This window comes from Lepidochelys olivacea (assembly GCF_965140295.1).
Source record: "Lepidochelys olivacea isolate rLepOli2 genome assembly, chromosome: 13".
In the NCBI taxonomy this organism is placed as follows: Eukaryota; Metazoa; Chordata; order Testudines; family Cheloniidae; genus Lepidochelys; species Lepidochelys olivacea.
The window spans coordinates 11,708,952-11,732,696 of NC_140423.1; the positions used below are offsets into that span (position 1 = coordinate 11,708,952).

Consider the following 23,745-nt stretch of genomic DNA (forward strand, 5'->3'; position numbering starts at 1 on the left):
GGCAGCATTTGTTTATTAAAATCTAGTGGGGGGGGGGTTGGGGTTCAGCCGGGGTCAAGCAGCGCAGGGAGCTCCGCCCTCTGCCCCCCCCCCTTCCCCATGTCCATTCCAAGATGGCTGGTAAGCAGCTCTCGCTCCTCACCTTCCTGCTCCGTGTGGGGTGTGCGGGTGTGTTGGGGTGTGCGGGTGACTAACGCCAAACTGCCGTGTAACTTCGTGCGTGCCTCTTTCCTCCTCTGTCTCTCGTCTCTCCAGAGAGCCTTGTGAAACCAACCCCCCGTGTCTCTCTCTTTTGTTTTTGTTTGTAGGGATCCCTTTGTATTTTGTGGATTTGCAGGATGACTTAGATGATTGTGAGTAACTGTTTTTACTTGTTTTACTCATTCACCCACATGCTCCTTTCTGCACCGCCCCACCCCATCTCCCTCTCCGCGCTTTCACCCAGATTAGTGTGAAAGGAAGAGGCTTGTGAGGCTCATTTTACTGATAGGTGAAAGATCAGAGAGGGCTTGGGTTTTCTTACCTAACACACGGACACACACGCAGTCTTGAATTTTCATGTTGCTGCTGGCAGAGGGGTCTCTGATACAGTAATTTTTGTGGTTTTATGCTAAATTTTTAGGGCACCTTATGCCACCTAACTGTTGTGATTTGATTTTTTTTTTAAATGCTCATTGACTCAGTAAAATCCTTTATTGTAAGACGGGAAAGGGACTGGGGGCTTTAAAACTCTTTATAAAATGATAGGTTATTTTATTTTAAATATCTCACTAAAACACGCTACAGAAAGCTGTGGGTACAGGAGGGAGAGAATTAACCCTAAATGAAGGAGACTTGTCAGATCGGGATACATGGGATGGACACCTGAATAACAGGGGAAAAGGGGACAAGTTAATTCAGAACTGTCATAAGCTATGATATTTTGAGGGATGTTTCTAAATTGTTTTCATAATTTTTTGCATGTCTAATTGTAACCCCAAAATGTCAATCTATCATCATACACAGAAGATATAAGGTATTTCTTGCTTAGCAAAATGCCTAGCATGCATTTGGGTGTTGCAGAAATAATACTTTAAAAACTGAAATGCAGTTAATTGCCAGAGAAGTAGCCTACAGTCAGGTCTGTGTTGTTTATAAAGTTGAGAGATGAAACAGGCGAGGTAATATTTTTCTCTCCCACCAAAAGAAGTTAGTCCAGTAACAAGCTTTCAGTCTTATACAGAGCTTTTCTTCATTTCAGGTTTATAAAGTTGACATTAGTTCTGTTGCTTGCAAAGGACGTTCCTAGCAGTTGGCCTAAGACAAGGACTTTTTGTTGTGATCATTTGAATGAGTGAGATTTTTAAATGATTAATTGAAACACACAGGACAACAATTTTTTACAAGGTGGTTATTTGTTTTGCGTTTCTTATGCCATTGTGAGAGTTACAGAGATACGGAAAAAAGTATGATCACTTTCTGTGATCTAGACTCATAGTCTCAAGTGCTAGTGAAGAATATTAGGGAGTTCATGTTCAACCTGTTACTGTAATACTCCTCCCTTCACCCAGTTTTCTACAGACTTCTCACTATCCTACTGAGGTCTGTCTCGATGAGGTTGCAGGTCTCATACATTTTCTCTTTAGCATCTCTCACTGTGACTTTTTAAAACGTGATTGCATTACTTTCCAGAACTGCCACTGATTTGTTTGGAAGGAAACTTCAATCATGGATTAATTTTGAGTCTGCTTTTAAAAACATCTCCTCTACTCTTGGCAGGTTTTTACAGAGTGCTTCAATGTGACATTTAAAATCTCCCTCCAGATTTTTTGTACCCTCCCTTATTTAGGCCCTGGTTATGCAGTGAGCTCTGCACAGCAGATTCTTGTGTCTATGTAAGGCATTGTTGAAGGATTGGGGCCTCATGTCCCAATCCTGCAAAGGGATGTGCATGTGAGAAGCTCCATTGTCAATAGGACAACTCATACTTAAAGTTGAGGACATACATGTCTTGAGTACATATGTGTTTAGTGGCTTGAGGGCCACAGACTCGTAGAGTGTGTTTATATTGTAATAAAACACTGTGGTGGGGCTATGTCAGCTGATTCGAACTGTGGGGAGAGGGGGCGCTCAGGCTGCGGGGCTATAAAATTGCAGTGTAGACATTCTGATTGGGCTTTTGGACCCCAGTGTGGTACTAACTGGCACTTTGGATGGCAATTTGAGTTTATCATTTGAAAAAAGAAATTGTGAGTGTTTTTAAAGTTGTTGTTTTTGAGGGACCTGTTCTGTATTGCTTAGACAATCCTGATTTGTGGGGGGATGGCAGTTCAGAGACTGGGCTATAAAAATTGTCTTAAAGCTAATTGAAAATTATATGGAATCGCTCTTTAAAGTGGTGAAATTTTGCAGGTCTGGATTTGTAGGGTTATGCTTGTGTTTTGCACTTCAGTTCATACATTTGTCTCTCTGGGATATTGGTTTTAAACAGAGGGCTATTGCTTGCTAAGTTTGCGCCATGACCTCAAACAACACCAAGTACCTTTGTTGAGCAGAGGATTTAAATTGGGAGCAGATTGGCTAGTACACTTCTGTGTGCCCACACTGGATTTGAAAGAAGCTTCTCAAAGCCCAGTACATCCCACCTTAAAGTTCCATTAATAACCAGGGGAGCCAAAGTAGCTGGATCTGCAGTTTAAACCCATTAGTAGAGTTGAAAATCTGTTCTATTTTGCTTTTCTCTGCCACAATTAAAATCAATCAATAAATAAACCCCCTTATAATCCAACCAGAAAATAGTCTGTCTATGTCTTGCCAACTAATTCTTCCCCCTTTGATTGGAAAAAGTGAAAGATGCCTGTCTGCCAGCTGAACTCTTCTGTTTTCAGTGCAAGCAACAGCCCAAACCTCCCACGGTGTCCTGCCAATGTGCCTGGACTGACTTGGAGGGTACCATCTCCAGGGGTGAAAGGGCAGTTCATTCTCCATGGCCAGTGACTCCTTGGCTTCTTTGCTAAGGCTATCAGCAGAAGTGTCATTTATCCTGGTAACTTGACTAAAATAGTTTTATGATTGGTTTCAGAGTAGCAGCCGTGTTAGTCTGTATTCGCAAAAAGAAAAGGAGTACTTGTGGCACCTTAGAGACTAACCAATTTATTTGAACATAAGCTTTCGTGAGTTTCGTGATTGTAAGCCAAACTTCTGGCTTGGGGGATGAAGCTCAAGTTTGCCTCATCTGAGGATTTTTTTTATCATTTTGCAGTTTTGAATCTAGAATGGTGATCCAATAATGGAAAAAGTGTGCTTTGTATATGTCTATTTAATCACATCTATATGTACCACTATCAGTTTCACATTGAAATAGACCTAATGCAACATGTTGATTTATCACTACTGTGGCATGGACAGACAGAGAAAAATGTCTGACTTGAAGTATTGTTAATGACACCTGTTTGCATTTTTAATTCAACATCAAGTTCAAAACTAGAGTATGAACTGCTCCTAGTTGGTGTGAAAGAGCACCTAGAATTAAGATGCAAAATCTGAGAACTCAGTGTGTGGTCTTGATAGTTTGGGGCTTCTGAGACCTTCCGTAAATAAAAACAACAATCTAGATCAGTAGTGCTAGGTGCTGCAATTAGTCTCAAAGGGCATGTCTACACTGCAATTGGGAGCTTGCTTCACACTGCAGGTAGATGGGAGCTTTGTTTGAGCTAATAGCAATGTGGGCATGGTAGAACGGGTGGCAGCTTGGGCTAGCCTAGCCACCTGAGTGCAAACCTGCCCAACCCTCTTGGTATGTACTTGGATGGCTAGCTTGAGCCACTGCCCGTTCCATGTGACCACACTGCTATTTATAGCTCAGTGGCTTGAACAGAGCTAGCACGTATCTCTCTACCTGCATTGAGAAGCATGCTCCCAGTTGCAGTGTGGACATACCCTAAGGAAAAGGTTATGGAGCATTTTAAGCAATTCATTGCAGTAAATCACTAAAACTAGATCTATGGTGTCTGAAGGAAAGAAAGCATTAAATAGTGGAGATATTGGTGAGGAGATGTAATGTGCTACAACTAATTTTTATTAAAATAATCAAACAAAAAGAGCCAGAAGAGATCCTGGGAATTATGGAATGGGAAATCTCCCCTAAATTCCAGGGGAGCTGATTGAGAAACTAATTGTGGATAGTGTGACACTACACTTGAATAAATATTAACTGAAGGTCAAACCAGTACTAACTTTGGAAGATACTTTTTCGTTCCCCACTGTAAAAGCTGTCAAACCTGTATACAATTCTTTAAGAAGATTAATAAAATAATAAATGAAGCTGGTTCTATAGGGTTTTATTTAAAAACTCCTTTTGTAAGACTAAAGAAAATACTGGTTAAGAAATGAAGTTTTATAGTGGATTTAAAAACTGAATAGGTGAGAAAAATGTAGGGAATGACTGTTCTTTGCTCTTTTGAGAGATTAATAGTTCTGCAGGGGTGGGTATTGGTATTAATATATTTATTAGTGATTGAGTGGGGAAAATGGGCAATGAGATGGTGGTATTTGCTGATGTCATTAAATTGTTTGGATATGGCAGGATATGAGATTTAAGTACCTTTGGGACGGTCACATGATATATTAAATTCAACTTCTCTGGTGCACATTGGCTACACTAGTTAAATTTCCTATACACTGATGGATTCTGAACTTGCCCACTTGATCTTCTAAGTGGGAAAATATGGCTAGGCCTCTCAGTGGATAGTTTAATGGAACTGTGAGCCCTGTGTGTGTCAGCAATGGTGAAAGCATATTGGGTGCATTAGAAATAATAGTTCATGATTTTCTGTATTTTCTTTTAAACATGCTTACAATCTATCCAGAGTACTGTGTGCACTTTTGGTTTCCTCACTTTAGGAAAGAGAGTTGAGATTAAAATGGTCCAGAGAAGGTCAGTGAAGATGGTTAGAGTTATGGTGGAATTTATTTGGTATGAATTGAGAGGCTGCTAAAACTAGGATTATTTAACTCTTTACACTCTGTATGTAACAAAAGCAGTGTGTTCTGTAGCTGCTCTTCAGGGTCTGGATCGTGCAAGCGCTTAAGCATGTGCTTAACTTTAGTAATTTGAGTAATCAGTGGAACTACTCAAGTTAGTAAAGTGAAGTATGTGCATACATATTTACAAGCTAGTGCAGTAAACTTTAGAACATAGAACCATGGTTGATTGGTTTGTTTGTTTGTTGCAATCAGAGTTACAGGGAATTCTACTGCAATAGTCAATATTATGAAGGTTATAGTGGCAACTGGTCAGTTCCTTCATTTTAATGTGGTTTTCTAATACAAGAACAAAGGGGTACTTGATAAAATTAATGGCTGATAAATTTAGTATGAATTAAAATAAATATTACTTCTCATGACATGTTAGTTTAAAGAATTCACTGCTGTAGAAATATGTTTAATATGACTGGATTTTAAAAAGAACAACCTTTATTATCAATACTATTTCTCATTATAGCAGGTCAGACAAGAGTAATCAAATCTCATGCTTCAGTATGTAAAATGATTGCTGCAGAGTCAGGAAGGAACTCCAAGCACCTTCCACACAGGGCATAACTTATTCAGAGCTTTTAGTGATGGCATCAGGGTTTGGCTACTGTTAGTTAGGATATTAGACATGATGGAGCACTAGTCTTATTGAGAATGGCATATCTTATGATCTTAAATTGATCTGATATTTGCTACACTAACCTGGAAAGTCTGTTTCACCACTTTCAACCCTTCTTTGGTCTGAGTAATGTGTTTTTTGTTTGTTTTTGTTTTTTTGTTTAATGCAGATACAAATCGCAAACCTATTAAAGGATACTTATCTGTAGGCTGGTATTGCTTCTAAAATAATTAGTAATGCCACCTGCAAGAAGCAGTAATGGCTAGTTAAGTGGAAGTACATTTTAGTTTCCAGGTTATAGGTCACCTGTGTACAGTAGTATATCTCTGTGTTGCTATACTGCCCCCTCAAATGCCATATGTGTAAAAGATAGTTGTGAAGTAGTTCAATGATTTAAATATCAACAGAAAAAATACTCAGACCCTTATTTAAAAAAAACCCACAAACCCAATAAATATTAGCATGCCTAATTTGCGTGTACAGTTATGTGGCTGTGGGTGCGTTTGTGGTAGCTGAATGTGCACAAGTAAAATTGAAAAATTGGGCCTTCACGTTAATCCCAGTTTTCTTCTGCTTTGCTTTGTGTGCATGATTCAGCCCTTACTCAGTCTCTTGTTCGAATATTTTCCTCTGAAACTTCATATTGCAGTAGAAGAGGCCAATTAGCTTTCTATTTTTTTTAAGAGACTATGATATCAAATTCTGTCATCAGCTGTGTGTGCACCATTCCCTTTGAAGTAAATTAGCTGTGTGCCTATCTAAAGGCAGAATTTGACCCTACATATGAAGGACATCCTGTGTCTGAAACCAACTTTTTTGTTGTTTTAAATTTAGTTTTATCTCTTGGCAGGAAGTCTGCAGTATGCTCCAAGACCCCTAATTTATAATGATGATACTAGAGGGGCATGGGCCCCTTCTGTAGTACGCAAATGTTCTCCAATATTATTGATGGATACCTCTCTGTGAGGTTGGGGAAAAAAGACACCCTTCCCTAGGATGCATATTGTGGGGGAAGGGGAGTGGGGTGGCGAGAGAGAGAGTAAAAAGCAAGCTTGGCATTTCGCAGTGACTTCACATTTTGTTATTTCATATTACTCTGAAAATAGTTATCTACATAGTTTTAACATATGCTGATTGATACTCCAAATAATATACCCATCCATATCAGTCTAGTATTTATATACACTACAGTATCACTCTAACACTGTCATTGATAGTAGCGAATTTTAATGTGGTTCAGAGCCAAAGTTTGTTATATCAAGGCACATGTTAAGAAGGTCTTTGGGGAAAGTGTTGACCTTATTAAACTTAATGCTGTAATAAATGAAGGATGAGAACCAGAAGTGAAGGTGTTTATCCTTATTAAATGCAAGCATTTGAACCCTGTGAAGAGTGTTGTATCTGATAGCTTGGAGAGTGTAAATGACATTGTAGATATAATTTTTTTAATGTACTGGCAAATCCAAATTTGAATATGAATAGACAGATATAACAAATATTTAATGAATATAAAGCAGCCTTGTGCAATTTGTAACATCCCATTTCGAGGGATTTTAATTATTGGCATGTCAGCTATTGGGAAGGTACTCTTCTTAAACAAAATACTTTAAGATAAAGCTTTACTTCTTCAAAGCACTTTACATAAATCAGTTAATCTTCACAATGTCCCAGTGAGGCAGATTAAGTATTATTCTTCCCATTTTACAGAGCAGGAAACTGAGAAGTGATAAAAGATCCTTTCTGGCTCACTTTGAAGTATGTTGCAGAAGTTCTATTGATTTCACTTGGAATAGGACTGGGTCCAATGTGAATATCCCACCCCAAAGTCCATTGATGGAGTCTGTCAGAGCCAAGAGATGCTAAATCACAATCCATTAGACTATGCATGCATCAATTTAAAATTAAAGCATAACATAATATACCTAATCAATAAGTGCAGTAAATAACTGATTACTTGATATTTTTATTGTGTTGTCTTAAGAGCTGCTTAATTTTATATATGCAACAGTAACATTTAGTATTTCTTTTTCTTTGAAAGCTTCCACTAGTTTGAGAGACTTCCTTAGATGTATAGTGAGGAATTCTGGTGCAACCAATACCAGTGTTGTAATTACGATCACAGTAATTACGTAGATTATACTATATTTGTGGGCTCTGTGTACAGTTTCTGCACCTGTTGACATCATTTTACTAAGATTTAAAGTTCAAGGGACAAAGTAGAAGATATAGCTGAATGGAGGTCATCTTTATTATACTATATGCAGCTTAGTTTGCTGTTAAAGTTTATTTCTTTAAGGACAGAGGTTAGAAATATCTTATCCAGTGGATCAAATTATATCTATTATTTATGCGTGGTCTGTAATGTTTACAGGATTAGAAACCAGTGACAACAGATGTGGTGGAGGGCAAGTACTGGCAGAGTACTGTTTGGGTAACAACATTGTTAGGAGTCTGAAATCACAAGAAAATCCCACTTGCATGGAGATGTTTATGTATCTTCAGAGGAGAACTCCCAAATGTGCCCACATAGTAGGGGAAAATTTCTGTAATAAGTACTAGTAATTCTGATACACCCTGCATTGCCTGCCTGAAAATAAAATGAGAAACAAGATGGGTGAGGTAATATCTTTTATTGGACCAACTTCTATTGGTGAGAGAGACAAGAAGTCGATCCAATAAAAGATATTACTTCACCCACCTTGTGTCTCTGATATCGTGGGACAGTCATGGCTACAACAACACTACATACAACAATGAAAATAAATGGTAACTTTCCCACTCTATCATTATACCAGCCACTCCTATGTGATTTGTTTAAAATTGTCGAAATTAGTGTTTCAACCCCTTGCATTCAAAAAGTGTTAAGCTTCAAAAAATCACAAGATTAACTTTATAATCATGAGGGTATTTTTTAAATGAATCTTGGGTTTTGTATTTGCCTTCTGTGTTTGAGCCTTTACCCTTTGTTTTCAAGCTTTTCTCTACAATTACAAGAGCTAGAAACTTTTTTAAAATGAAAGATAAGATTTTCATGTAACTAATCACATGATTCCAGGAGCTATGTCTTCAAGAATTACACTACATATCACATGATTCACAATAAATTTGCAGAACTCCCTCCTTCCCCGCCCCCCATCCCCCGGATAACTGATTTTTGGCTTGGGTGCTAGAGTCAAATCAGCAGTATTTTTATAGAAGTGGGATATACACCCCAGATAAAATTCTTTCTTCCCAGAAGACCAAAACAGTTTGCTAGGTTCTTATGATATGTGTATCCCTAAAATGTCAACACTTGGTCAAAATTTAAACAAATATTCATTTTTTTCAAGACAAAATCAGGGTGTTTTTTTTCTTTTTTCTGAAATGTGTTTAAGAAAAAAAGCCATTATAAAACCTAATATTCATATAAATATCTTCAAGGCTTAAAGAAAAATGAAAAGTATTTTTGTTTGAATGTAAACATTCACTTACAGGGTTTGGGATGTAAACTCTGTAGTACTGAGCATGAGAATCTGAAAGTGAAACTGAATAGTCTTCACTGCTGAAGCTGAGGGGCAAAATGTAAGCAAACAGCAGAAACTGAAAAGTAAGATTATTTTTTCATTTTTAATAATTTAAGGAATTATTAGCAACAGGTAAAGACAAGTTTCTTAGATATTATCTGACAGTACTTACTGAATAGCACTCAGGAACACACACAAATATTGAGAGCTTTAAGGCAGCGCTACTTCCAAAAAACATGAAAAGCTTATAGAAATTGATTCTGGATTTAATTGTCCGTGTAATCACAATCACATTTTTGGTGAATCGCTGTTTCGAAAAGATGATTATGTAACTTGAGTCTTTGGGTGTGTCTTCACAAAAGAGCTTTTTGCTGGCATAGCTACTCCAGCAAAGTCCCCTAGTGGATATTCAACATATACCAGCAAAAGCAGTTCTGTGGGTGTAGTTACACCACCTCCCTGAATGACATTGTATTCAAAAGCACTCTTCTCTTGGTATCTTTGAGTATACACCTGGGATTTTGCTAACATAGCTATGTTGGTTGGGTGTGTGTGATTTCCCCCACTCCTAGCTGACATAGCTATTTTGGCAAAACTTTACAGCATAGAGTAAGCCTTAAGAGGGAACTTCACTTACATGAAGGAGTTTTGCATTTTCCAAATACAAACCAGACAGGGCTGAGACTTTCAAACCGTTGATAGGAGTTCGATGCACAGCTCTCATTAATTGCAGTGGGAAATGTGTCTAGGTGGCTTTGGAAATCTCAATCTATATTATGTATAAGGGACAAATCATAACTTTTGCAGTCATTGTTAAAATTCCCATTTACTTCAATCAGACTGACTTCCCTTATGGATTCATCCTTAAAGCTTAGTTGTTGAAGTACATGGGGGTGTGGTCACTGACCTCTCTAAGTGAAGAGTTGGATTCTATCTGAGCAGTTCTCAGCACTGTACTGATAGTTGGTGCTGTTATGCAGAATATTTCTAAAAGGGATGCTGCCAAGGAGATGTATTTAATGCTGTGATTTCTTCTCTTACTGACATGTTTTTTGTTTTTGTTTTTAAAGTTGGGTTTGAAGACTATGGACCAGATTGTGATAGCATGAGGATAACTGCATTCTTGGACATTCCGGGACAGGATAACTTGACTCCGCTTGCCCGTTTGGAAAAATATGCTTTTAGTGAGAATATATTTAATCGGTAAGGACATGACAATTAGACTAATATTCTTAAAGGTGAGGCTAGAAATTTCTGCATTGTTACTTTATTCCCCATAGTTTTCTAGTCATTATGTTAATATTTTTTTATTTTATTCTGAATCTTATTATGGATTTTAGATGAAGAATAAAATATTATGATACTATACCTCTTGTCCATTTTTTAAATGCATATTTGTTATGGTTTTTATTGTAGTAGAAACGGGATTATTGCTTTACATAATTTCTACAAGGGCCCAATTTTCAGTTTTGGTCACCTTAATAGGACATCTAAATCCCATAGTTCTACACTTGGTTTGGGATGTAGCCGTACTGCATACCTGTTCTGTATGCCTGAACATTTTAAAAGAAGATTGGCCATCCTTTTAAGGTGCAGAATGCTGTACTTAAGAGGGAAAATTAAATGTACAAATACAAATTGGGAAATAACTGTCTAGAGGGAAGCACTGCTGAAAAGGATCTGGGGGTGATAGTGGACCACAGAGTGAATGTGAACCAACAATATGATGCATTTGCAAAAAAGCGAATACCATTCTGGGGTATATGTATGACCACAAGAGGCAATTGTCCTACTCTATTTGACACTGGTGGCCTCAGCTCGAGTATTGTATCCAGTTTTGGGCACCACACCTGAAGAAAGATGTGATCAAATTGGAGAGAGTCCAGAAGAGAGCAACAGAAATGCTGAAAGATTTAGAAAACCTGACCGATGAGGACAGGCTAAAGCAAACTGGGTACATTTAGAGAAAAGAAGACTGAAGGAGGACCTGAAAAGTTTCAAATATGTTAAGGCTATTACAAAGAGGAAGGTAATCAATTGTTCTCCCAGTATAGGTAGTTAGATCTATTAGGAAAAACTTGCTAACTATAAGATAGTTAAGTGATGAAATAGGTTTCCAAGGGAAGTTGTGCAATCCTCATCATTGGTGATTTTTTAAGAACAGGTTAGACAAATGCCTGTCAGGGATAGTCTATAAATATTGGCCTGCCTCAGTGCAGGGGACTGGACTAGATGACCTTTTGAAATCCCTTCGAGCCCTGCATTTTTATGATATTCTCCCCTGCCCCTTCCCCTCTCTTCTCACCCCCCCTCCCCCCCAGCTGTCAGCAGGATGTTAAAGTGCACATTATGTTGTCCCTTTGCAGACAGATTATTGCCAGAGGTCTACTTGATGTCTTTCGAGATTTCAGTAATAATGAAGAAGATTTCTTGACGGTAATGGAGATAGTGGTCAGACTGTCCGAAGATGCAGGTTTGAGATTCAATTTCTTAATTTTTTAAAACTTACTAGTGCTTGGTTTGGATTGACAAATACTGTGTAAGGGTTTGTTGAGCAGGAGAGACAGGTCTATGTACCATGAACACCTTGTGACCTACTTTTTATTCAGCTCTCCACTCTATCTTTATGTATGTGATATATGCTCTCTTTGGAGAGGTGCGAGATCTCTTAGTGACTGCAGGACATGGCTTCTGGCAGCAGTTCCACCATGCAACACTTAGCAGCCAGGTGTATCAATGAATTCTTAGTTTAGAAATATACACATTCTGGAGTATATCTTTGATCTGTCTGGCTCTTCAGAGGAGGAGGAAGAAGGAATGTAAATGTGTTAAAGCACAGGGTAGATTGAGCAAAACACACTTGTTTAATGTACCTTATGTATTTTATATGACACCCATTACCGTGGAGTCTGAATATCTCACAGTCTTTAATGTATTTATCCCATAACATCCCAGAGGTAAAAAGTGCTGTTTATCACCATCTTGCACATGGTTGAACTAAGACCTGGAGAAGCTAAGAGACTTGGCCAAGGTCACACAGGAAGGCTTGGACACAGCGGGGACTTGAACCAAGGTTTCCCAAGTTGTAATCCAGTGACCTAGCCACTGGACAATTCTTCTTCTCTGGAAGTCATTAACTGCTTTGCCATTTGGGAGCCATAGTGATTGGAACACTAACTTCTGTGTTTTTGCTTACTGCTCTGTGGGCTCTGTCTTAAAGTCAGCTCCTGACTTAAAAAATCAGAAGGCGAAGTCTGTACATAGAAAAAGTACAAACATAAAAACTTAAGCCAAAAATTTCAAATCTTCCGCCTAGTTAGTCACCAGGGCTAGGATTTTCCAAGGTACTAAGGGATTTAGGTACCCAGATCCCATTAAAATTCTGTGGGAGTTGGGTGCTTGACTCCCTTAGGTTCCTTTGAAAATCCTGCCCCTAAAACTATATTTTCATTTAAATTAGCAATGAGTACTTACAAATTCCACTGAATTCAGCAGGTGCAGCAGGTTTTCAGGACCTCTAAAAACCAGGCCACTTAATGCAGGTGCCTAAGAATAGATCTAGGTGCTTAACTTTAAGCACCCAGGATTGAAAAAAGTTATTTCCCAAAACATTTCTATACTTACTAAGAGTAGTTAGGGTAAAAATATATGTAACCCTCTCCCATAAGGCCACCCACACTTTGCTCTATTGTGTATATTATTGTGGGCAAGTTAACATGGATTGAGGAATTTAGTATTTGAATTTCCTGATGTTTGTGGGGGGTTGGTTTAACATATGCATTAACATACGGTTTTGGGAGTGTTTTTTGGTCACATATAATTTATGTATATTTAATATGACAACTTCTATATGTGATTGCTTTCTTTGGGTTATCATGTGCTGAGTTGACGCCTGAACTAGTTAACATTTAAAGTTTCGTTTCTATGATATTTTTCTGCTTGTTTCTTTTAAACCTATCTGTCTTAAAAACAATTGAAAAATGTTAATTGCAATGAGGGAGAAATAGCTTTTAAAATACATGTCTCTATCTTATCAGTAGTTACATGATTAATATGGCAAAGTTTAACTATTAATTAGTGATTGATTGCTTTCTCTATCGCTCTATGAGGGACTAAAAAATGTTGCCCCTTGGCATGCTTAAGGTATGAAAATAAAGCACAGGTCCCCAACCTCTGGGATGTACGCTGTCTGGGACACTGGTGCAAAAATGCAGAAAACATCTACGTACTTTTCTATATCCCAGTTGTGACATTTAATGTTATTTTTATTATTAAACTACACCTGAGAATGTACAGGATGTTTTTCAAAAGATGAAAAAAATCCAATGAACCTTAGCAAAACACAGGAAAACTGTGTGAAAAATAACGTGTATATCCCTTTTCCTTTTGACTACTAGCTACTTCCACATGCATTGGCTCATAGATAAATGAGGTACTAGTACGCAGAAGCTGTAAGGAAATTAGTTATAATGCATGAAAAGGGCCAGATTCTCAAGAAAGATAGCTATCCATTTGTTTAAAAATATGGCTCTAAGTGTCTTGGGCTGATAGGAGGTTATATTTGAGACCGTTTGATTTCTCAGCTGACCTTTAAACACAGATATTCTAAATAGTGACATTTCAAAAAACAGGATTTCTTTTTTTTTGCTTTTCATAGTTTCACAAGAGGAAATGCTACTTATTGAATGTATCTGGTTCTAACTTTAAACTTACTAAAGCCGTTTTGACTTTCTCTATGCTGTCAGAGCCTACTGTACGGACGGAACTGATGGAACAAATACCTCCCATTGCCATTTTTCTGCAAGAAAGTCGACCAAACTTCCCAACAGCATTTTCTGACTACCTTATGCCCATTGTAGTGAGATACCTCACAGACCCTAACAACCAGGTAGGAAATCTCAGACTGTAAAAGTTGTATAGTTAATTCAGTCTGGCATGTGGACCTTTCACAATAGGGAGGAGTTATACATTAATTTCTATTAGTAATAATAATACTTAGATCTTATATAGCACTTTGTACATAGATCTGAAAAGCACTTTACAAGGGACATCTGTATCATTCCCATTTTACAGATGGAGGAACTGAGACATAGAGACTTGAAATGACTTTCCTAAGGTCACCCAGCAGGTCCATGATAGAGTCAGGAATAGAATCCAAGTCTCCTGAGTCTCAGTCCAGTGCTCCAACCAGTAGGCTAGTACCCAAAGTTGGGTTAAAAGTCCCCTTAAAATCCTCAAGTTTTTCTGTTTATTACTAAGAATATCTTAGTTTTATTAAAACTGATTAGCTTTTCACTGTTTCCTCGACTTTTTGCACTCCATTCAGTGAACAGATATTTACTTCACTTTTATGGTTCTCATAAAATACTGCATTTACAGTGTATTTTTTCTAATCTTTTCTTTTGCATGTTTCTAGGTTAGAAAAGCAAGTCAGGAAGCACTGCTGATACTGCTAGAACAAGAACTTCTTGCTCAAAATGATATTGAAAATAAGGTGTGTCCTATTCTGTTGGACCTCTCTGCTCCAGACAGTGACGATGAGTACAAAGTGGAAGCAGTGAATGTAAGTGGCAGTGAAGAAGTTTTTTTTGTTTTAAAATTGTATCCCCTATTTGGATGCTTTTTTTTTTTTTTTAATTGGTGTATACATTGGTCCGTGCAAGGATCTGGAAGATGGACTTCATATTCAAACTTTTAATTTGCTAATTAAGTAAACTAGTTAACTGGAAGGTTAGTTTTAATTCTGCCTGTACTGTCACTTACTTATTTCTCAGTTATCCAGTTACAAGTGGTCTTTCTGTAAAGGACTGACCAGTTTCCCAGCCCCTTTCCAGTGTCTCAATATGCATGTGTGCCTGTGAGATTTAAACAGACACACACACCCCCTAAAAAAACAAAACAAAACTAGTGAATGAAAATTACACTAACTTGAGCTCTGGAATTTGCTGTCTTTCAGTCTCGGCCAGTGCTGGTAAAACATTTCTAGATCAAGGAATGTGAGTTGATCAAAGTCCTCTTTTGTAAACCTTCTGGAATGGAATTAATTCCTGATATAATAAAAAAACCCCTTAGAATTATGATTAAAACAGGGATGCAAGATGGTATTGGCCATTATTTTGAGAAATTAGAAACCAGTGTTAAAATCCTCTCTGAGCTTGGAATGCCAGCTTCAGATGTGGTAAGCCATTCAGGCTTGAACTTATGGGGTCATTAGTAACTTGTAGTATTGGGCCCCAAACTTTCATTATTGTCATCAACGCGAGTTGTGCCATTAACTTGAATGGGAGCAGGTTTGGGCTCTTAAACACTAATTTGGATCTCTTATAAGGAACCTCGTCTAATTCATAAGAGATCACCAGCTAAAGTTGAAGAGGTGAAGAAAGCAAGATGGTAATGAGAACAATGTCACAGTAAGGTTTTTCGGTCTGCCAAAGATAGAAGCACTTTGTGAACCAATTCAAATAACTTTTCAGCTAGTAAATTTTCTGGGCCTAGTACATGTGGTCAGAGAGAAGAAAATTCCGAGCCCTGCATGAGTGAAGTTTTTGAGGAATCCTTTGGACCCTCCTGCTTTTGAGACTTATTTATAACTCTTCTTGGAAAAATCTTTTTTTTTTTTTTCCCTGCTTGTAAATGTTGTTACACCCACCTTGTATAGCTTTCACTCATACACTTAGTCAGACTTTCCAAATCTTATTTTCCTAAGTCATTTTCAAGACTAGGCATCATCGTGGTGTTGACAGACCATTTCACTTGAGACCCTGTGCGGCTCCATCTCCACTGTGAACTAGGGGGAGTGATCTTCCGGCTTGCGTGCACAGACTCACGCTAGCTCATAGCAGTCTAGCCGCGGTAGCCGGCAAAGCAGCAGTGGAGGCGTGACTTAGCCATGCCGAGTACAAACCCACCTGAACCAGTGCTGTGTACTCCGCATGGCTAAGCCATGCCACAGCTGCCGCTGCTTGTGCTACTGTGGCCACGCTGCTGTTTACAGCTCGATGAGAGCTAGTGTGAGTGTGTGTCAGCGAGCAGGAGAATCGCACCCTAGCTCGCAGTGTAGACGTAGCCCGATGGTGTGTCTGCACCGCCATTGGCGGCTCATTCCAGCACGTATAGGTGTAACCGAGCTAGCTCTGATTTCGCTCCCCCGGGCACCAATAGTAGTAAAGCTGTGGCAGCGCAGGCTTCAGCGTGGACTAGTTGCCTGGATACACACGCAGGGTCCCAGGGGGGATTGTACAGCCGGTGCGGTTGTAGCTTCACTGCAGTTGGTATCCAAGCTAATTAGATTAAAGCTGGCTAGAGGATGGATACACATGCTGCAGTTGCACGCGCACCTCTTCCCCCCCCCACCCCCGCCCAACTGCTTTATGGACATATCCTTAAAGAGAGACTGTCCAACAGCACAGCTTCAAAATTACTTGTATTGAAATTATAATGTAGTTGGCTTAACCGTCTGTGATGGAATTACTAATAGTTTCCTTAAACAAAGGGATATTTTTTCTTTATATAAAGTTCTTGGTATGTAATGCTCCAATAGGAACTCTGTTATATACTTGTGCCCCTTCCTCTGACTGCAGCATCAGTTAATCTACAGTCCCAGAGTAGTGCTGACATCACAGTGTTCATGCGCAAACAAGCAAGTAAGCAAGCAACAAAAGCTATGTTAATTACAAGTGCAATTAAATTCATAGGGAAAAATCAGTGTTCTCCATATTTGGGAAAAGATCAGAATCCGAGTTTATATTTTCAAAGTGCTAAAAGATTGTTAGAAACTGAGAGCAAATAAAATTAAAACACTTGGCAGCATCCCTTAAATTGTTGCAAAGGTCATAATTTCCCCCAGTGATCTTTCTGAAGTTTTCAGATTTCTACCCTGGTTCTTGTTAACTTTATAGAGAGTATGAATGATGATTAAAGTCTTAGGTCTCAAGTGTCTTGATGAAAAAGCAGATTCTGTTCACTTACAAGAAATCAATTTTGGGGTCAGCAGGGACCTCTGACACTTTACCTCTAAAACAGCTTTACCAGTTAGATTCCCCTTCCTTGCCTGGGAGTTGGTTATTACTCAGGGAGACTTCCAGGGTGACCTCTGAATACCAGATGTCTTTTTGAAGGATTGACAGTTCCATTTAAAAAGTGGGATTGTACGGTATTCTTCCTTAGTTTTTATTTGGCATTCTGTCACAAAGATGGAATATTCTTGGGACTGGTACTTGTTTTTATAGAGGTAGAAAGTATATCTTTTTTGAAAATATTAAAATGTAGAGTTCTATTCAGTCAATAATATTTGTATCAGTATGCAATCCTTGCTCTGTGGGACACTGACCTAATCAATGAAAAGCCTGTAAGCCCTCCCTCTCTCTAGTCACAAATTTGGGACTCCTCGTGCACTGCACTGAAAAGACAGCTGAAAGAGTGTATATGGCTAAAGTAATTAAATGCTACAGGTAACATAGTTTGTGGTGACCTTTGAAATTGACAACTTCACACAGAAGCTTGAATTAATGAGGGTTTTTTTAAGCTGTTAGTTTATAAACGAACAGCTAACTGAATCTGAATTCCATCGAGTTGTGCACTAGCTAACCTATATAACCATGTTGTCTTAATCATTGTTACCATTGTCCTTCCTACCCTTTGTCTGTCCTGTGGTTGGACAAACCCACTTTTTTTTTTTTTTGTCTTCAGTTTAGGCCCTGTTCCTGCAAAGAGCTGTGTACATGCTTAACTTTAAACACCTGAGTTGACTAATTGAAGCCAAGGAGACTACTTGCATTCTTAAAGTTAAGCATGTGCTACAGTTTTTTCAGGATTGTGGGTTTTGGACAGCATCTACCACAGGGGGGCTTCAATCCTAGTATGGTCCTCCAACACTGCTGTCACATATATTTAAATGTAATCCACACTATGAAATAGCTTGAGAATCCTTGGATTAAACCATGTATAAATTGATTTCTGTAACTCATGCTACGCAATTTAAAAAAATAAAATGTCAATCTTCTAATAAAGAAATGTTATGCATAATAGTATGGTGTCCGTGGATTTTGTAGTTTTAATAACTCCTGGCAAGCAAAAACAATGTCAATTTAACTCATACAATAGTTGTATTTTAAAGTAGTAGTTTGCCTTTTGCTTTCAGAACTATTCTTTTTAGAAAGAAAACTTGAAGTAAAAGTGCTTGGTGACTATTACATTAATGTTTTCCCCCCTCCCTTCTGTGTTATAGATAATTTGTAAAATGACTTCTATGCTGAGCAAAACTATTGTTGAACGTATGCTACTTCCCCGTTTCTGCGAGCTGTGTGGTGACGGGAAACTCTTCCAAGTCCGTAAGGTTGGTATGACTTGTTTCAAAACTGAAAGACTTCAAGTACATTCTACAGTATTTTTAACATCTACATCAAATTACCTTCAAGCAAAGTATTGATAGGAATATAATTTCAGACTTTAACAGTGCCTCTGATTTTCCTCTTTCAATGTAAAGGAATTTCCTTGTTTGTTTGAATTGTGTGTTCTATCTTTAAAATATAATGCTCATGAATATGAGGTACCTATGCCCCTAGCTTGAGCCAAATATAGGCCTTGATTCAGCAAACTGTGTAAGCGTGTGCTTGAAATTAAGCCAGTCAGGGCCATAGTGAAGATAGTTTTGTCAATACACTTAAGTACTGACCTGTGCACGCTTTTTTTTTTCTTCTCCATTTTTGACAGCCTCTGCTCACATCTTTAAAATATTCAGGTGGCGAACCCCTGCGGTCCATTCAGCGTCCATTGAAGTTGATGAGATTCCTCACTGATGCAGAGGTCCAACCTAGGGGTATCATTGATTTCAACGGTGCTGTGTATGTACCACAGGGGGCTGCCCTAATGAATCTCTTGTTCAGGACTGAGGCCTTAGCCTACTGACAAATTTAAATTCTGTAAATACTATGTATTATAAAAGACATGCAAACTATTGAATCCAAATTTGATTCTTAGGAGTGAACAATAAGGGGTAAAATTCTTGACTCTAGTCAGTAGCAAAACTCTCATTCATTTCAGTGGGGCCAGGAGTTCACCCATAACTTTTATTGTTATGTTTTTTTTAGGTTTGTGCAGCTAGCTTTGGCGATATTTGTAATGCAGTTGGACAAGAAGCCACAGAGAGATTTTTGGTATGTAAAATTTAGAGATATACAAAAAGATTTGAATTTTGCTTGAGCTTTCATATCTGCTTTTACAACTGAAATGTTTTAACAAGAAAATTACCGATAGTAACATTTAGTTTTCTTTGAGACAAAAGAACAAACTTTTGGATAACTCTTTCTTAAATTTAAACCTGATTCACTGGTTTAGTTGCCATTGGTGGCAAAAGTTTGTTTTTTAAGAGACTTCTCAATTTATTTTTTAAGACACTGTTTATGCAATAAGGGAGGGTTCTTTTCAGTGAATTTATTAAATTATCAGGAAACAATCAACTTGAAATCTCAGCAATGGTAAAAAATTGAGTTAAAATAATTTCATGATTTATATCTATTCATGAGTGCCCTGGCAACTTTTGTAGTTTTATATTAAAGTTTATTATATTTTAAATGTTTATTTTCTTTCTCATCCTGATATTGTATAAAAGATGCACCCAAACAGTAGGCTTAACTTACAATATTCACTTTTCTTTAGGTGATAGTGAGTAGTTTTTAGGTGTCGGTGCGGGAGCTAGCTGTACTTATTGCAAGTGAGAGTCCTGATAAAACACCACAGTTTGTGCCTCTAATATTCTGTCTATATTGCTTTTAGTGAAAGTCAAGGAAAAATCAATTTTGATTTGAATATGATTGCTGTACAGATATGTATAAAATAGCATTTTAACAGAAACGCAGAGGTGTTTGCAAGAGTCTAATTAAAACAGATTACTTTCTTCTGCGAGTAGCTGGCTATTTTCCCTTTGCTAGACTTGTTAAATAAAATCCCAGAAACTTGTGAGAGTGTGAGAGAGGAAAAAAAAAACAAAGGGTAGTGGTGGTGGTGGGGTGTTCTTAAGCTAAACCCAGTAGTTGACTTGAATGCTCCTGAGGCAGTAATTCCAAATGAGGAGCTGGTCTGGTACTGAATAGGAAGATTGTGTGTTTTGCAAGTTAATAGTTTTATCCCTCACCTCCAACATACTTTTTTTTTTTTTTTTTTTTTTTTATAAGCACAGGTAAAAGCACAAGAGTATTTTTAAAGTGATCTATTTTTCTGTTCCCATCCCTTGACCCTCCCCAGAATGGAAAGAATTAGTTTCCCATGCTTGATAAGTTATCCTTACACCAAGATATGTTCGCAGAAAAGAAAGCCTATTACTAATTTTCCTTATGCCCCTCCCCGTAATTTAAATGTTAGCAAGACACAACTGAGATGAATGGGGGAGGGAAATTTTAATTCTTCAATAATTAATATAATTATAATTATTTTTCTTCTAGGTCACTACTTTCACATCCTTTTTCACCCATTGCACATAAACTATTACCAACTGCTTTTTCCAAGTAATTAAACCGACAGAAAGTGGTATCTTGTACTGCAGCTTTAATACCTGTTTGATTAGCTATAGTTTCATTCATTTTTGACAGATTCCAAAGTTTTTTGAACTCTGCTCTGATAGTGTTTGGGGAATGCGAAAAGCTTGTGCTGAATGCTTTATGGCTGTTTCTTACACCACATCCCCAGAAGTTCGCAGAAGCAAGCTGTCCCCTCTCTTTATCAATCTTATCAGTGACCCCTGCAGATGGGTAAGTAGGTGGGGAGGTACCTCTGACCTAAAAGAAATTCATGAATGCAAGCTACCTTTTTCAATTACAAGGACTTTTAAGTGGCCAAACCAGGGGCTTAATAGCAAAGGTAGGTCTCCTGTATAGGCACACATGTTAATTCTCAGTCTTGGTCCCTGAAATGGAGGACACTGAGGGCAGTATGGATGCAACATGCATATGCTTCCTTAAGGCACACATGCACACCCTGTAAAATTAGAGGACAGAATAAAATCCAATTACATGGGCTGTACAGTCACCACCAAAATCTGACAGCTGGATATGTTAGGATCATGGGTATGTGGTCTGCTCTTTTTAGTTTCCATGTACACTTTAGAAATGTAAAATTCATGCTTAGAAGTTGGGTATCATTCTGGACCTTCTAAATTTTGGCCCGTCAAACGTGGGGATGGTCCTTTAAATTTTTTTTGAAAATGTCATAATGGAGATTACATTTAACACTGTGTAAGAATAAAGAAGCATTTTCATTGTCACGATACTGGGTGCACAGGGCTTTTGGACCATGTCTATGAAACAATTGTGATTTGACTTGAACTTTGTAGTGAAAAGTTAAATAAGTCAGATGAATTATATTTACTAACACATTTTGTTTCTTAAATCCCCTTACTCTGATGTCTTGCTTTTTCCTGATTTAAACTCTAGTAGTAAAATGTAATAAATGAAGCCAGGACTGGCTTAATAGCATACTCTGAAAAACTTAGATAATAGCAAAGTATAACCTTGTACATTACTACTTAATATAGTAAGAGTTAAATTTGAGCCACATTTCATATTTCATTATTAACAATTTGCCAAAAGGCCGCATGGCTACAAAATATGTCACATGTTTATTTTTGTACTGTGCCAGGTTCGCCAAGCTGCTTTTCAGTCTCTAGGCCCGTTTATTTCTACCTTCGCAAACCCTTCTAGTGCTGGCCTTTATATTCGGGAGGATGGGACCCTCAGTATCCGACAATCAGCACAGGATGTGACTTCCAGTTCCTGCCAACCAGGCAACAATGCAAATATCACATCTGCCAGTACGAACATTGTATCCTCCAGGTAAAGCTATGGTTGAAGTGCGAAAGGGGAGAGGAAAACTGACAAAACATTTTTTCCTCCACAATCTTTGAGTTAAGTCTCTAGTTTTAGTTGATATGATCTCGTGTTTAATATATGTGACTAAAAATAAGACCTTTAGTAACGCAGGTGTAGTTTCAATAATGATGTAAAATGTGGGCTACACATAGGTCTGATGAATTGCCACATGATTTGATCTAGCTACTTTAATGTTTCACCAGTAATTTTTTGGAGGGGAAGGGGAGAGAGGAGGGGAAAATATATTGAAACTAGAGGTGAAACAAGTAGTTCTAAAGCAGGATTTGTCCTCAAGTAGAATAGCTACACCTATTGTAATTGCTCTTGCTGCCTTATCTACAGTGTGTGTCTTTTAACTGAAAAGTATTGTTTTAGGGTCTTTACCTTTCATTTTCCTAATGCTATGTCTCTGTTCTCAGTTCAGAACAACCAATAGAAATTAAATTGGAATCGTCAACTGATGGGACTTCAGCAGAAGCCAACCCCTTGATCTGTGTTGAAAGCCCAAGGACAGACCTACTGAAAGGAAGTTCGAACAGTTGTGGTAGTCCTGGAGAGGCTCTGACTAGATTGTCCCAGAATGACAAAACCACTGCTTGTGTGATAGAAGGCATTAAAGACTGTCATGTGAGCAATTGCCAGGGAGTGAACTCAAGGTTCCAGTCTGCTGAGGATGTCTTTAATACTTTCCTGTACTGGCGCCCTCCACTCCCTGATATCAGCCAGGACTTGGAGCTGCTTCAGTCCAAGACTGAGAAGCATGAAGAAGGCTGCTCTATGTCAAAGGCGATGTGTAATAACTGTGTTGCCAGTAGTGAAATAAAAAAAGTGCTGGAAAGCTTGCAGGAGCACATGGATGATCCAGATGTTCAAGGTAAAAGCCTACAATAGTAGTGATGTATGGAGGTATAGTTTCTGATCCCTCCCTACATGAGGCTTCCCACACCCTTCAAAGCTCCTTATTGCAGCAGCCCTCTCTTGCCTAAGACAGAGTTTCTCAACCCGTGGGTCAGGACCCAAATTCGGGTTGCCAGAATGTTTCAGGGAGTTGCGTGTCAGTTCTGTGGCTCCTGTCCCAGAGGGCTGGCTGGGCTCGCCTCCCTGCTCCAGGCATTGCAACCTCTGGAGACCCAGCACCACTCAGGTTTGGCCCAGACGTTACGATGACAGATGTCCGGGTAGGCCAAATTTGAGTGATTGGCACTGCAACCCCCTGAGCCAGGTCACAACTCGACTCTCATTTGATTCAGTCAGGCTGGGAGTGGTAAACCAGAGAGATGCTGCAACCCTGGAGGTTGCAATGCTCGTAGTGGAGAGCCACATCCAGCCAGCCCAATGGCACAGGAGCCACCGCTGTGGGGTGAGTACCGGGCAAGACCCAACCACCTTGGGAGGGCAGGATCCAACCAATACCATCCCAGGGCCCCCACCCACAGACTATTTACTGAGTCATGATAGGCCATAAACATTTTCAAATGGGTCCTGAGCCCTAAAAGATTGAGAACCACTGGAAAAAGTGAGTGGTGGGGACGGAAGGCACGATAAAAAATATAAGAACCGAGAACTCAAAGGAGGAGAAAGCTTAATGACTAGGAAAAGAGCAAGAAGTGAAGTGGAACTGAAGCATAGGAATTGGCATCAGAGTGGGGAGTTGCATGGCTGACACATACAATAGAAAATAAAGAAATGGGTTTGGGCTACTAAGAAACAGTGAAGGAGTTAGACAGGTAAATCTGTATCTTTTCCATCA

The 23,745-nt window shown here is 38.6% G+C and overlaps 1 protein-coding gene across 3 annotated transcripts in view; it reads left to right on the top strand.

The window, feature by feature from the left end:
• The window catches only part of LOC311529573 (serine/threonine-protein phosphatase 4 regulatory subunit 1-like), a gene marked incomplete at its 5' end in the record, with an annotated part of 40,510 nt that overhangs the window by 304 nt on the left and 16,461 nt on the right, over positions 1-23,745 (top strand). The window contains 12 exons of one of the 3 annotated variants that reach the window (XM_084645601.1): positions 106-120; positions 309-353; positions 9,106-9,218; positions 10,206-10,338; positions 11,502-11,608; positions 13,881-14,023; positions 14,552-14,698; positions 18,362-18,469; positions 19,224-19,289; positions 20,721-20,879; positions 21,766-21,959; positions 22,415-22,869. In XM_084645601.1, the coding sequence (XP_084501727.1) occupies positions 10,241-10,338; positions 11,502-11,608; positions 13,881-14,023; positions 14,552-14,698; positions 18,362-18,469; positions 19,224-19,289; positions 20,721-20,879; positions 21,766-21,959; positions 22,415-22,869 (1,477 nt within the window). Of the gene's footprint in view, positions 1-89; positions 121-308; positions 354-9,105; positions 9,219-10,205; positions 10,339-11,501; positions 11,609-13,880; positions 14,024-14,551; positions 14,699-18,361; positions 18,470-19,223; positions 19,290-20,720; positions 20,880-21,765; positions 21,960-22,414; positions 22,870-23,745 lie in introns of those variants that run through there. The other 2 variants (XM_084645600.1, XM_084645599.1) reach the window with 2 other exon arrangements.